General features: G+C 42.8%; 1 protein-coding gene across 2 annotated transcripts in view; it reads right to left on the bottom strand.

Annotated features, from left to right (window-relative positions):
- Positions 1-1,757: 1,757 nt before the first annotated feature.
- LOC115166285 (solute carrier family 2, facilitated glucose transporter member 1-like) overlaps positions 1,758-16,333 on the bottom strand; it is a 43,266-nt gene continuing 28,690 nt past the window's right edge. For both annotated transcript variants that reach the window (XM_029720142.1, XM_029720143.1), the window contains exons 2-10: positions 14,773-14,868; positions 5,754-5,914; positions 5,326-5,566; positions 4,841-5,003; positions 4,343-4,530; positions 4,087-4,191; positions 2,506-2,607; positions 2,198-2,401; positions 1,758-2,036 (exon numbers count right to left, since the gene is read on the bottom strand). In XM_029720142.1, coding sequence (XP_029576002.1) covers positions 1,833-2,036; positions 2,198-2,401; positions 2,506-2,607; positions 4,087-4,191; positions 4,343-4,530; positions 4,841-5,003; positions 5,326-5,566; positions 5,754-5,914; positions 14,773-14,868 — 1,464 coding nt within the window. In that variant the 3' untranslated portion in view covers positions 1,758-1,832. The remainder of the gene's footprint in view (positions 2,037-2,197; positions 2,402-2,505; positions 2,608-4,086; positions 4,192-4,342; positions 4,531-4,840; positions 5,004-5,325; positions 5,567-5,753; positions 5,915-14,772; positions 14,869-16,333) is intronic.

The following is a 16,333-nucleotide window of genomic DNA, read 5'->3' as shown; positions in this document are numbered from 1 at the left end:
GTGGTTGTATATTGTTTTACATGGTCAAATAAAATCTATCTATCTATCTATCTATCTATCTATCTATCTATCTATCTATCTATCTATCTATCTATCTATCTATCTATCTATCTATCTATCTATCTATCTATCTATCTATCTATCTATCTATCTATCTATCTATCTATCTACAGTTGAAGTCGGAAGTTTACATACACCTTAGCCAAATACATTTAAACTCAGTTTTTTCACAATTCCTGACATTTAATCCTAGTAAAAATTCCCTGTCTTAAGGTCAGTTAGGATCACCACTTTATTTTAAGAATTTGAAATGTCAGAATAATAATAGAGAGAATGATTTATTTCTTTCATCACATTCCCAGTGGGTCAGAAGTTTACATACACTCAATTAGTATTTGGTAGCATTGCCTTTAAATTGTTTAACATGGGTCAAATGTTTCGGGTAGCCTTCCACAAGCTTCCCACAATAAGTTGGGTGAATTGTGGCCCATTCCTCCTGACAGAGCTGGTGTAACTGAGTCAGGTTTGTAGGCCTCCTTGCTCGCACACACTGTTTCCGTTCTGCTCACAAATTTTCTATAGGAATGAGGTCAGGGCTTTGTGATGGCCACTCCAATACCTTGACTTTGTTATCCTTAAGCCATTTTCCCACAACTTTAGAATTATGCTTGGGGTCATTGTCTATTTGGAAGACCCATTTGCGACCAAGCTTTAACTTCCTGACTGATGCCTTTAGATGTTGCTTCAATATATCCACATAATTTTCCTCCCTCATGATGCCATCTATTTTGTGAAGCGCACCAGTCCCTCCTGCAGCAAAGCACCCCCACAACATGATGCTGCCATTGGCAGCTTCACGGTTGGGATGGTGTTCTTCGGCTTGCAAGCCTCCCTCTTTTTCCTCCAAACATAACAATGGTTATTATGGTCAAACAGTTCTATTTTTGTTTCATCAGACCAGAGGACATTTCTCCAAAAACTATGATCTTTGTTCCCATCTGCAGTTGCAAACCGTAGTCTGGCTTTTTTATGGCGGTTTTGGAGGAGTGGCTTCTTCCTTGCTGAGCGGCCTTTCAGGTTATGTGGATATAGGACTCGTTTTACTGTGAATATAGATACTTTTGTACCACTGTACCCTGTTTCCTCCAGCATCTTCACAAGGTCCTTTGCTGTTTTTCTGGCATTGATTTGCACTTTCGCACCAAAACACGTTCATCTCTTGGAGATAGAATGCGTCTCCTTCCTGAGCGGTATGACGGCTGCGTGGTCCCATGGTGTTTATAATTGCGTACTATTGTTTGTACAAATGAATGTGGTACCTTCAGGCTTTTGGAAATTGCTCCCAAGGATGAACCAGACTTGTGGAGGTCTACAATTGTTTTTCTGAGGTCTTGGCTGATTTCTTTTGATTTTCCCATGATGTCAAGCAAAGAGGCACTGAGTTTGAAGGTAGGCCTTGAAATACATCCACAGGTACACCTCCAATTGACTCAAATTATGTCAATTAGCCTATCAGAAGCTTCTAAAGCCATGACATCATTTTCTGGAATTTTCCAAGCTGTTTAAAGGCAGTCAACTTAGTGCATGTAAACTTCTGACCCACTGGAATTGTGATAGAGTGAATTATAAGTGAAATAATCTGTCTGTAAACAATTGTTGGAAAAATGACTTGTGTCATGCACAAAGTAGATGTCCTAACCGACTTGCCATAACTATAGTTAACAAGAAATTTGGGGAGTGGTTGAAAAACTAGTTTTAATGACTCCAACCTAAGTGTATGTAAACGTCCGACTTCAACTGTATGTATGTATGTATCGGTGTTGTCGGAGGGCTTAGAGTTGGGAGTCGGCTCCCCCCAGGCTGTTCATCTCGTCAGGCGCATACTTCTCCCCTGCCTCTCCGGCATCATGGCGGAAGCCAGCGGCGATCTCGTCAAACGATCGTCCCTTGGTTTCGGGCACCATGAAGTAGGTGAAGACGAAGAAGCCCAGCAGCAGCACGGTGAAGATGATGAAGACGTAGGGGCCACACAGTTGCTACAGAGAATCCAGAAAAGTTACATTATTATCACTATTTTCAAATTGAAAGTGGAAGTACTATTATAGAACTATATAATATATATAATAATATCAATGGATATTCATTCATGTAATACGAAAATGAGCCATAACATTAGTAATTGTTTCTGTGTCCTTACCTCAACGTATTGGAAGGTCATGCCCACTATAAAGTTAGCTGACCAGTTGGAGAATCCAGCCACGGCAAAGGCAGAGGGCCGAGGACCTTGGCTGAAGAGCTCAGCCACAATGAACCATGGGATGGGGCCTGGGCCAATCTCAAAGAAGGCCACGAAGCTGAAGATGGCCACGATGCTAACGTAAGACATCCAAGGCAGCTGGTCCTGAGGCAAGACACATCAGTAGAGGAGCCTGGTTGAAGTAGCCGTGTACATAAAATATAATATAAGCATTTTTTTATCTTCTTTTAGTGCACCATTATACATACCAGCAGTGCCATGGCAACTGTCATCAGGACCGCTGAGAATGCCATCCCCAGTAACCCAGTGAGGTGAAGGGATCTTCGCCCAGCACGCTCTACAACGAATAGCTATATAAAGAAAGCGAGGAAGAGGAGAAGAAAGGTGGGGGTTGGGGAGTTGCTACATCTCAAAGACACATTAGTCTGTTTCATTTTCCACCCATACTAGAAAAAAAAACATTTCAAATATATTTTTTATACATTTTTTGGGGATAAATTGGAAATATCTATATTTTTTTAACATATATTACGAAATGTATTTAAAATTGATATATAAACGTATGTAAAATGTATATCACAATATACACTGAGTGAACAAAACATTAAGAACACCTTTCTAATATTGAGTTCAGTTGCAGCCCCTTTTGCCCTCAGAACAGCCTCAATTCATCGGGCCATGGACTCTACAAGGTGTCGAAAGGATTCCACAGGGATGCTGGCCTATGTTGACTCCAATGCTTCCCACAGTTGTGTAAAGTTGGCTGGATGTCCTTTGGTTGGTGGACCATTCTTGATATACACGGGAAACTGTTGAGCGTGAAAAACCCAGCAGCATCGCCTGGCACCTACTACCATTCCCTGTTCAAAAGGACTTCAATGTTTTGTCTTGCCCATTCACCCTCTGAATGGCACACATACACAATCCATGCCTCAATTGTCCCAAGGCTTAAAAATCCTTCTTTAAACTGTTTCCTCCCCTTCATCTACACTGATTGAAGTAGATTTAACAAGTGACATCAATAAGGGATCATAGCTTTCACCTGGATTCCACAACTCAATATTAGGAAGGTGTCCTTAATGTTTTGTACACTCAGTGTATGTTAAATGCATTGGAAAATGTATTTAATGTATTTTAAAGTACATTCATAAATACATGAAATAATGTTTCCACATGTATTTATTGATCAATTTAGTAAATATATTCTAAAATGTATTTGGAAATATCTTTTCAATTATAGTATGCGCCCAACGAGCTCAAACCAAGGCCACGCCTCCAAGAAGCCACGCCTCCAGATCGTCTAATAGGCTGCCGCAGCTACAATATGTTTGCTCAAAATGTATTTTTATTGTACTTGACACATCAAAAGCATACTAAAAGCATTAAAATGCATTTACATTTAAAATTATGTAATGATTTTTTCATTATTTAATGAAGCTAAAGAGAGGCACTTACTATAGTCTTTTACATTTTTTAAATTTTCATCTTGAGACGGGAAAACATGTTTTTTATGAAGTTGAACATGCACTCTTTATGACAATGTTAAAATGATATCAACGCCAACATTTTGTGTAAAAAGAGTAATTAAAGAATCCTCTGAAGGGCCAAACTATGTCATAGGCCAAATTAGGAACCACTTTGGCCACCCTGTAGACTCGATATCTTAGCCATGCATTTCTGGAATTGTCAGGCATTACATGCATTTGACCAAAGGTGGAAATGTATGTACATGTATTTGAAATACATTTTATGAAATTAAATATATTGAAATGTATTTTTTTTCTTCGTATGGGTGTTTATGGATGTTGTACAGTGCTTTTCTGACTTACAGACACAACAGTGAAGGCTGTATTGACTACTCCGGCCCCGATGGTAGCATAGACTGGCTGAGAAACACCTGCCTTCTCAAAGATCCTGGTGGAGTAGTAGAAAACCTGCACCAAATTGTCATAATTTAGTGGGTCTGGTAGTTTGAAGTGTGTGTTTGTGTGTGTGCACATGTGTGTGCATGAGTTCGCATGTATGTGCATGCATGCATGTGTATTCACAAGTCAGTGTGTGTCTCCCAGAGTGTCCTACACTCACAGCGTTGATGCCAGACAACTGCTGGGAGAGCTGGAGCATGATGGCGATGAAGATGGGCTGGCGGTAGAGTGGCGAGCGGAACAGCTCCAGGATGGTCACCTTCTTCTCCCTCATCATCTGCCTGGCCTCCTCCTTCATCTCCTGCATGTCGGCGCCCACCTCCTCAGTGCCTCGCAGCTTCTCCAGCACTGCATGCAAATCCACAACACACTCAGGACTCCATCCAGCTGGTACCAAGATGCATGACTGGTGGCCGACCCTCGTCCTGGAGAGCTACTGGATGTGCAGGCGTTTGTTCCAGCCCTACTTGAACACCCTAGACTCTACTAATAAGCTGCTTGTCGGGACCTTGATTAGTTGAATGGTGTGTTGGAGCAGGGCTGGAACAAAGCCTACACACCTAGGAGCTCTCCTGCTCTCCAGGGGAATAGGTCCTCAGCCGGGAGGGTTCCATGTTTGAGGGAGTGAAGGTGTAGCAGTAGTTAGTCAGAGGCTTACCTTCCCTGGCCTTGAGCTCCTCGTTGCAGTTGATGAGGAGGAAGCGAGGGCTCTCGGGGCAGAAGGGCAGCAGGATACACTGCAACACGGCCGGGATGAAAGTGAGGCCCAGCAGAAAGGGCCACATAGTGGAGTTCCCCATGATCGACTCCATCCCAAACACCTGTAAGTAACAATATGTTCGTACACTGTAACACTGTTAATGAAAGTTGAACTACCATGGAAATATACTGTGGTGAGGTTACTTGGGTAATGTATGTTGGTGGAAAGAATATATTTGTCCAAATGACTGTGCTGTATCACTAGCATTGAAAAAGATAACAAAAAAATCACACCTGAGGGCAGCAAATATTACTTGAACATTTATCTTCTCGTCATTGCTATATTTGTCCAGTTGTCCTGTGCCACATTTGGATTGTCATCTCTAGTAATCGCTGAAACACGGATCAGGTGAAACTGAAAGTCACCCGATGGACAGTGCCTACCTGTGCCATGAGGATTCCAATGACGATGCCCAGCTGGTGCAGAGTGCCCAGCGCCCCACGGAGCGAAGTGGGCGCGATCTCCCCCACGTACATGGGCACGAAGCCAGTGGACAGGCCGGAGTAAAGTCCCACGATGAAGCGGCCGATGATCAGCATCTCCCACGACGCTGCCAGCTTGGAGAAGCCCATGAACCCGGCGGCGATGAACGCTAGCACATTGGCGATGAGCATCGAGTTCCTCCTGCAAATCATTCACAGAGAGGTCAGTTTAAAAATATGGCTGGCTTCTTCACTTCCTAAAGGCACAACAATGCTATACTGTTGTTGAGGTGCACAAGACAGCACAACAAACCTAAATTACCCATGATTACCACACCCTTTTAACGTAAAGACCAGTCTAAAATATAACACTAACAGAGCAGATTTACCTGCCCAGGCGGTTGACAAAGAGGCCCACGGAGAAGGAGCCGAAGATGCCCCCGACAGAGAAGATGGCCACGGAGATGGACCACAGGGTGGTCAGGGATGTGGCAGGGATGGGCTCAGAGTACCTGTTGTTCCACGTGTCATTCAAAAAGCCTTCAATGATCTAAGGTACAATACAACATATCACAACATGAAGAACATACATTAACTATATTCATCATTGAAGGTGGCTGGAGACATTAAAGCTGCAATCAGCAGCAAACGATAACAAAACATCCTCCTCGATAAAAAGCTGAGGGATGGGCCTCCCAAGTGGGTTTGACCCATCAGGCGGCACACAATTGGCCCAGCGTCGTCCGGGTTAGGGGAGGGCTTGGCCGGCCGAATGTCCTTGTCCAGTCGCGCTCTAGCGACTCCTTGTGGTGGGCTGGGTTCCTGCAAGCTGATCTCGATCGCCAGTTGTACGGTGTTTCCTGCGACACATTGGTGCGGCTGGTTTCCGGGTTAAGCGAGCAGTGTGACAAGAAGCAGTGTGGCTTGGCAGGGTTCGGGAGTTGCATCGATGGGACAAGACTGCAACTATCAATTGGATATCACGAAAAAGGGGTAAAAGTAAAATAAAACATTTTAAAATCTGAGGGATGGGGCTGGAGAAATGTAATCACCCTCAAATTCATAGAGTTATGGATGCAAGGACTGACCATTCATGATATCAAAATTGTAGTTTCAACCATGTAGCTAGTGTTTGTTTACATTTACTTTGTTAAAAAACATTGGCATAAAACAAGCTATATTTTGGGTTCTGATGGGGTACGACAGTTGAATTAAGCTTATGAGGCATTTATAAATTATATTCTTCAAGAATCAATGGGTCCATATGGTTAAAGTAAAAAAATGTTTGTACAAACTGCAGATTGTCCCTTTAAATAATATCATTATCATACATACATTACATACATACAGTCACAATTCAATTCATAGTGAATTACCAACCAAAATTATAGATATTGTAATCTCGGAACTAGAACTAAAATCTTGCGTAATTGCGTCAGATGCTCAATTAAGTTCTGCGCGGAGACATGATAGAAAAAATAATTTACTAGAATGTGGAGCGGAAGCCAGGGCTCCGCCCCTCTCTCTTTGCAAGTTACAGGGAAAACATATGGGTTAAATGTCCCCTCCCCTTCCGAAATTGGAAAGATGCGAACACCTGCGAAATCATGATTTATCCAAATGATCAGTGACGAAACATCTGTGCACCGGAACAAAGTTCCTAGTTAGTCATCTCCGACGTTACGATACCAGGGCTGCAGTCCAAACACTTAAAAGACACACCCTTGTCTTATGCCCTTGGGGGAATCCCCATCGCCATCTTGGAGTGTAGTCCAAGTGATTAGCAAAGCAAGGGACGTTTGCAACGTTTTTAGTCGGCTTTGTACAATTATGTTCACTCCAGGGCCTGAAACTCCCCATAATTCAATTCGCGACAGGGCTGCAGTCCAAACACTTAAAAGACACACCTTATTCCCTCAGCCCTCAAATTAAGCGGAAACTTCTGATGACGTATCACGATGTCTGACGAGTATACACTTGCAGGGCAAAGGGCATTGGAGGAAGGAATGATTTTTAAATGGACCGCCCTTGGCCGGAAATTCGTCTCTCGTTCATCCCGCGATGATTGTGTTTTCAGCCTTGTGGGTGCTTTATATGCGCTACAGTCAGTAATGATCGCATGTCTACTTATATTAACTGTATAATTCTTAATATACGCCTATAGTATGATAGCTAGCAAATGAATTAGCTAACTAAAGTTAGCCTGCCTAGCTGGGACCTCTGAAGAAGGAAAATGTTTTATTTCTACAATTTCCAAAAGATAACCAAACAAAAACATATTTACTTTTTACGAGACGTGTTTGTGCCATCATGTGCATTAGTAGCACAATTTCTAACTTATTTGCATTCATTTCAGTTTCAATCAAAGCACATATTTTGCCTACTGGCGCACGCTGTTGAGTTTTCTCAAGAAATTACGTATTCCTTTTTTGTGTTACAGTAATGTTATAAACTCAGCAAAAAGAGAAACGTCTTCTCACTGTCAACTGCGTTTATTTTCAGCAAACTTAACATGTGTAAATACTTGTATGAACATAAGATTCAACAACTGAGACATAAACTGAACAAGTCCACAGACAGGTGACAGTCAGTATCTGGTGTGGCCACCAGCTGCATTAAATACTGCAGTGCATCTCCTCCTCATGGACTGCACCAGATTTGCCAGTTCTTGCTGTGAGATGTTACCCCACTCTTCCACCAAGGCACCTGCAAGATCCCGGACCTTTCTGGGGGGAATGGCCCTAGCCCTCACCCTCCGATCCAACAGGTCCCAGACGTGCTCAACGGGATTGAGATCTGGGCTCTTCGCTGGCCATGGCAGAACACTGACATTCCTGTCTTGCAGGAAATCACGCACAAAACGAGCAGTATGGCTGGTGGCATTGTTATGCTGGAGGGTCATGTCAGGATGAGCCTGCAGGAAGGGTACCACATGAGGGAGGAGGATGTCTTCCCTGTAACGCACAGTGTTGAGATTGCCTGCAATGACAACAAGCTCAGACCAATGATGCTGTAACACACTGCCCCAGACCATGACGGACCCTCCACTTCCAAATCGATCCCGCTCCAGAGTACAGGCCTCGGTGTAACGCTCATTCCTTCGATGATAAACGCGAATCCGATCATCACCCCTGGTGAGACAAAACCGCGACTCGTCAGTGAAGAGCACTTTTTGCCAGTCCTGTCTGGTCCAGCGACGGGGGCTTTGTGCACATAGGTGACATTGTTGCAGGTGATGTCTGGTGAGGACCTGCCTTACAACAGGCCTACAAGCCCTCAGTCCAGCCTCTCAGCCTATTGCGGACAGTCTGAGCACTGATGGAGGGATTGTGCGTTCCTGGTGTAACTCGGGCAGTTGTTGTTGCCATCCTGTACCTGTCCTGCAGGTGTGATGTTTGGATGTACCGATCCTGTGCAGGTGTTGTTACACGTGGTCTGCCACTGCGAGGATGATCAGTTGTCCGTCCTGTCTCCCTGTAGCGCTGTGTTAGGCGTCTCCCAGTACGGACATTGCAATTTATTGCCCTGGCCACATCTGCAGTCCTCATGCCTCCTTGCAGCATGCCTAAGGCATTTTCACACGGATGAGCAGGGACCCTGGGTCCTGAAAAAGGGACCTTTCTTTTTTTGCTGAGTTTATTATGTTGTTATATTCTATTTTGTTATGAAGAATACTATCATTGTGATCTTGCAGAAATGCATTCAGCTTTGATCTAACTTTATTAAACGAGCAACATTCGCCAGAGTAGCCTGTTTTCTACGAGTAGTGCAGAGACTGTGTGTAAAGTAGAGAATCCGCACATGCGCAGACCTTTCAGGACCTTTAGTGTCGGGAAGAGTGGTCCATAAAAGTCGGATCCACAGCCACTCCGTATTCGGCCGTATTCTAAAAAACAGGTAAATAAAAACATTCTTACAGAAGACCAGCAGAGGGGGGCAGAGATACACAATGCAAGATCGTTCATTACAGACTTTATGTTGACAAACATAACTCAGAGTGTCATTGATACAGGTATAAGTAAGGCAGAGTTTATTGCCCTCCAAAGAATATGCCCTGGGTCTCTGACTATGGAAAACATATTTTTCCTATGGCACGTTATTTTTTTCCCCCCGACTATTACTTATACTTATACCCCACAACATTTTTATCTGGTGATAGTAGTTTTCGGTTGAAGTGTACTTTGAAGGAGATGTGAGGTAAATTTGCCATAAAGAATATGTGAAGAAGAGAGTAGTCAGAGTGAATGATCTCTTTGTTATTGTTAGTTGCACAACTCCTATAGCCACCTTAATCCTGCAAACGTGACAATGATCCTCGTTACCTCTGCCACGTGTAATGGACACACCGCAAGTGGAATGATCGCAATGGTAAACCTTTCTCAAAATTCCCAGTTGGAGACTTCCTGGAATAAGATTGAAATCCGGGAATCCTCCAACAGGGATCTCAGGAAAACCTGGTAAATTTTGGGAAAGTTAATGGAATTATGCAACCGTAATTCACTGCAATAGATGGTGACTTTCCACCGCAGACTGTGGAGGTGACTACAAGCCTTGCATAACAAAGTATCAAAGATACTGGATCCCCTAGCAGCTACCTCCAGTAGCAGCTACCTCACCGTCCTGCACACCTTTAGACTGATGTAATCTTAATCTACAAAGCTATTTAAAGTGCTCATGTGCTCAGGTATCCCGAAAAGGCTCCAGGATTGGCCTTAAACCTCCCAAATCACTCACACACACACACACACACACACACACACACACACACACACACACACACACACACACACACACACACACACACACACACACACACACACACACACACACACACACACACACACACACACATAAATATAAGTACACACAGTAACACACATTTTTATTTACAGAGCAGGCTTCAGTAATACCTCAAGTAACTTTCTCAAGAAACTGCTGGAGTAAAGTACATACAGTACCAGAGTATCTCCAGTATATCTGCCAGACTGTCACGTACAGATGTCAGATGTTAATTTGATCACTCTTTCGTAGCAAAATTTGTTCCTGCCAGCTGGAAATTCGAAGAAGCCTTGTGATTTAGATACGTTCACTGAAAACCTGCAGTTCTCTTTCTCTCCATGTAAGGGCAGTCGAGTCATTCGGACCAGTGCCAGCTATCAAAATCATCCTTCCTCTCTTGCCACCTCAAACGGTAAAGCACCAGACAGAATATTAATACATTTCCTACTGCTACTGTAGGTCTATAGGTCTTGTTACTGAAACATTAAAATGTACAAAAATGTATCTGAAATGCATCCATACACATCAACAACTGTTGCTTCATAAAGCTTAATAACTCAAGATATATATTGGTCTCCACTACAACATACAAGTGTAAAGTGTATCCGAAATGCAGCTGTATAGTAGGCTACACCTAAACTATTGCCTACTGAAGCCTATCAAAACTAATTGCACACATAGGCCTATAATATCAGATGTAGAGACAAGATGAAATGGAGAATAGTGAGGTAGCCTACGGAATGGAGCACAATGGCGTCCAGCCGATGATTTTTTTGATCTAGTGTATATATTATTGAAAAAAATATCAATTGCCTCAGTAGATTTGCCGTGGTAAACGAGGAAATACTTTATTTCAATTGTACAGAATGCTTGTCAAATAGATAAACAGCCCTTAGACTGTTCAAAAAGGACTAAGTTCAGACTTTTGAGTTATTGTGCCAGAAGAGAGTGGGCTGGAATCAAACCCATAGCGATACGCTATGGCTTACATGTATGTGTGTGCTGAAGGCAGCGGCCTTAAGACTTTGGTTCCAAGCAGGACTAAGGTAACACTGACAACATCTTTTAGGTAGAGGTAATGTGGTGACCAATAATGGTTGCAATTGAGATTAGATGTGTGGGTGAATTTAGTGAGTATTGATGGTTTAGTTGGCGATAATCTAGTGCCATCGATGGTTGCAATAGGCCCCTTGTTGTGTGATTATATTCCAATACATTCTGCAGGCTAGCCAAGAAAGTGAAGGTAACCTGCCTAAATGATTACCGCCCCGTAGCACTCACGTCGGTAGCCATGAAGTGCTTTGAATGGCTGGTCATGGCTCACATCAACACCGCCATGCCAGAAACCCTAGACCCACTCCAATTCGCATACCGCCCCAACAGATCCACAGATGACGCAATCTCAATCGCACTCCACACTGCCCTTTCCCACCTGGACAAAAGGAACACCTATGTGAGAATGCTGTTCATTGACTAAAGCTCAGCGTTCAACACCATAATGCCCACAAAGCTCATCACTAAGCTAAGGAACCTGGGACTAAACACCTCCCTCTGCAACTGGATCCTGGACTTCCTGATGGGACACCCCCAGGTGGTAAGGGTAGGCAACACATCTGCCACGCTGATCCTCAACACTGGGACTCCTCAGGAGTGTGTGCTTAGTCCCCTCCTGTACTCCCTGTTCACCCACAACTGCGTGGCCAAGCACGACTCCAACACCATCATTAAGTTTTCTGACGACACAACAGTGGTAGGCCTGATCACTGACAATGATGAGACAGCCTATAGGGAGGTGGTCAGATCATTGGCAGTGTGGTGCCAGCACAACAACCTCTCCCTCAATGTGAGCAAGACAAAGGAGCTGATCGTGGACTATAGGAAAAGGAGGGCCAAACAGGCCCCCATTAACATCGACGGGGCTGAAGTGGAGCGGGTCGAGAGTTTCAAGTTCCTTGGGTCCACATCATAAACAAACTATCATGGTCCAAGCAACACCTTTTCCCCCTCAGGAGACTGAAAAGATTTGGCATGGGTCCCCAGCACCATCGAGAGCATCCTGACCGGTTGCATCACTGCAATTTTATTTTATTTGTTTGTATTTCCCTGGCTGAGTTGATGAGCTGATTTGGTCATCAGTTGATTGACAGATGTAGTCCTACTGTAAAACAATAAACTTTCCTCCAGTTTGGATGCTTGCCTATGTTTTATAGTTAGGTTTTGTATAATTTGTCAATATAGTTATGGTCTTTGGTGTGGATGCCCTTACAGCAGGTGAGATTTCCATTGCTAAGCTATAATGTGCCGGCTACAGCAGCATAGGCCTACTGTACTTTCAGTTTGATGTCGGCATTTGAAGTCATCCTTGTTGTGGACTGAAAGCCTGTATTGTGGGCTTTAATATTTCATTTTGTAAAGCTGCCAAAGACAATTTTGTTGAGCTGAGACTTTTCTTTGACGTGTAAATTATCGGACAGTTCGTTTTACTTCTTGAAAACTTTGAAATAAATACAGTTACCTTGTGGGCCTAAAAGAGGCTGTAAGCTATCTAAACACTTACAAAAAAAGATTGCAGTTTTGAAACTGCAGTAAAAGTGCAGTAACTGCTGTGGTATTTTGGACGCAGAAATTGTACCCTGACTGCAATCTCTCCACTCATTAAGTGAGTGAATCAAACTTTCATGTATTCAAGGCTTAAAAGTCCTCTGAAGTTTTTAATTTCCACCTCAAAATATCCAGCCTGAATCTCAGCATATAGGGTTTATTTTCTATTTCTTTGTTTGTTTTCTCTTTAAATGGTGGAATCAGTTAGCATAGTATATATTGTTGCTTGCTAGGTCTGTACATGTTGTATGAATCAATTTAGCCTACCTTGTACAATTTATAGTCATGTTTTAGGTTGGACGTGCGCTCACCAATCTAATTGTTATTTGTCCAATTATTTATTATTTATTAAATATATATTTTTAAGGAGTGGGGCAGTCCCACTCCTTTCTGATTTTTTTTATTTTATTGAAGAGATAGAACAATGTTGGAATCATGGGGAAGGGTGAGTCAAAGGGAAGTGGACCGGAGTCGAACCCATGCTGACTCTGGCACATGTGCGATGGGATCAGCGGTTCTAACCACCGATTAGTTATTCTGCCTATTGCTTGTCTTGAACATACAGTATAATAAAACAATAAAAAAAGTATTTTCCCTACCGAAATATACATTTACTTCCTAGAAATATGTGGATTTATTATAATCCAAATAAGAATTCACACGAGGTGCCCTGTAGCCTGCATGTAGCCTACATTGGCTACTTGAACTGGAGCCCAGTGGACCTGCAGTCTAAGGGATCCAAAAGGGTTCTTCAGCTGTCCCCATAGGAGAACCCCTTTTGCTTCCAGGTAGAACTATTGTTGGTTCCAGGTAGAACTCTTACAGGGTCCATATAGAACCCTTCTTGGAAATGGTTTACATGGAACCCAAAAGGGTTCTACCTGGAAGCAAAAAAGGTTCTTCAAAGGGTTCTCCTATAGGGACAGCCGAAGAACCGTTTTAGGTTATTTTTTCTAAGAGAGTAGGTACGGCATTGCATTGTATACAAACACAGCTTTCCCCTGGTGAGGATTCTAAATATTTCTTCAGACATTGAAATCCTCCTCCTGCAGGATTATTTTCCCCCTGCTACAAAACAGGCCAAACTAAAAATTCAACATCTGTAGCCAAGTGCCAAGATCCGACATCAGTAGAAGGATTGCGTCTCATCTTATCTCACCAGGGAGTCTCACCACGTCAATCAAAGATCCTACATGTATTTTATGTATCACCTTTGATTGACCTGGTGGGGCTCTTGATGGAGAGATGAGATGCAAACCTTGACAAACAAATCAAATCTGATTTTATTTGACATATGCACAGGATACAATAATAGTAACAATAACACAATAACTAAGTCAAAAAGAGCACAAATACAATTACAAAAAAAAGGTAAGAAAGTAAGAAAGATATACTGAAAAATACAGAGATGTCGGTAATGCAAGAATATACTGTGAAGGTTATTTACATAAAGTAATAAGTGACTTGGCTGAGCAGCGAGAACTATAGTAAAAGCAGATATGTAGCAAAACAGTCTGGGACTGAATCTTAGGGTCATAGGCACAACATAAACGATCCTGAACCATCAAATCATTCATCCTGATCATCTTAAAGCCAATACTGCATTTAACGTGGGCTATTAACTAACAGGTAACAAATGTTAAGAAGCACTTTATATATAGTCACGTTTGCCATCTAACTCATATCATAGACAGAGGTACGTATTGTTGCTAGACTATTAATGGCTTGGAAAATGGACTTTGGACATGGGCGTACGGCACCTTGGGTAGGACATCTATGAGTGCCATGCATCTCTTAGGAACATCTTAACCTGCAGAGCTAGTAAGGGGTGTCCAGAATGAATAGGAAGAATACTGTCTTTACATTCACTGGGTTTGGACAGTCTTTAAGGGGCACAAACATAGAAACTAAGAGTATGTGTCCAAAATTGTACCTTATTCTCTAAACAGGGCCTCTATGGCACTGGGCAAAAGTAGTGCACTATTTAGGGATTAGGGTGCCATTTGAAACTGTCCCTTTCTCACTCACCTTTTGGGGAGCGTTGATGACCCCTGTGTTGTAGCCAAACTGCAGCGAGCCAATCACAGCTGTTCCCACTGCCATCATCAGCTGGAGCGTCACCCCCTGTGGGCACAAAAATACAATTTTAATTAAAGTCTCTTCAGTTTTACAAAGAAATGCTCAAAGTGCTCAATCACATGCGTTATTGCATTATCCTACGAGCATTTTTATTTTAATATATACATATATATCTTTGAGGAAAGGTATATTCAGACTAATCTGATTTTATATGAGAAGTCTTGGACTTGGACAAAAGACAGGTGAATTGGGACTAAGACTTAATAAATGTGCATGAGATATTGAGACCTCACTTGGACTCTTCAGTGTTACTGGCACTGGTGGTCCATTCAGTATAATCCCCTTAAGGAATGAGGAACATCAGAACCTGGGCCCGGTGTTACTGACACTGGTGGTCCATTCAGTATAATCCCCTTAAGGAATGAGGAACATCAGAACCTGGGCCCGGTGTTACTGGCACTGGTGGTCCATTCAGTATAATCCCCTTAAGGAATGAGGAACATCAGAACCTGGGCCCGGTGTTACTGACACTGCTGGTCCATTCAGTATAATCCCCTTAAGGAATGAGGAACATCAGAACCTGGGCCTGGCTTCACGAGAGGGCAAAAATGAGGCTTAGACCCCTCAGTTGAAACTTGTGCCACCTCAGTTTTAGTTTTATGTCCCTATATAAAAATAGCTAAAAGGTTGAGTGACAGGTTGGCACGAAATCTATATCTGTATCTATGTGTGTGTGGGTTTGTGTGTAAGGGTGCTATGGAAAGCCACTGGAGGAAAAAAAATGCATGTTTATTTGTGGTAGACTATGTGAATAATGTGATACTCCTCCACCTGTCATTTTTGATTTAGATTTATAAGGACAGGGTCAAGTTACAGTTGAAGCTCCTTCACTGAACTCTGCCTCACACCACAATAGAGTTTAGTTAGCTTCTTAGCTCGCTGTAAAAGGCGTTAGTGTTATTAGCCTATTTAGCTCTAACCAGCTAATCTGCCAATGCCACGATGGATATCAGAAATTAAACCATCGAGGCCGCCGCCAAGCCCAGCAGTGATGATGCTGCCGAGCTCCAGCTAACTACGCGCGAAGAGCCCCCCTTCCCCCCTTTCACAAGTGCTGCCAGGGTAATGGCTCCAAAGCCCCCTCCACCGCTGTCCGTTCCTGACGATCTTGGTACAGAGGAGCCAGCCCAGGGCGCTGTCCATGGTGCTGATAAAGCGTAACAAAGTTTTCACACCAACCTTTCACTTCTTGGTCAAAAGCACTCAATGGTCTCAACATTTGAACTTTCATGTTTATTGTTGTATAGCGTGATATAAGCAGAATTTAATATAATTCCAATGCAAGAACTCAAATTACGCCCCTGGGTATATCTACATAGCTTTATGTTTCATCATAGAAATAGATAGCCTAGTTTGTTAACTGTTAATGTAACTAGCCTAAATATAGATTGTCTCTTGCCATTATCGATCTGATATTTTGTTTATAAGTGTCACGGTTGTCGTCGGTTAA

The sequence above is a fragment of the Salmo trutta genome, chromosome 28, assembly GCF_901001165.1.
Source record: "Salmo trutta chromosome 28, fSalTru1.1, whole genome shotgun sequence".
Classification (NCBI taxonomy): domain Eukaryota; kingdom Metazoa; phylum Chordata; class Actinopteri; order Salmoniformes; family Salmonidae; genus Salmo; species Salmo trutta.
The sequence above is the reverse complement of the archived record's forward strand: the minus strand, read 5'-3'. Positions and strand labels throughout refer to the sequence as shown.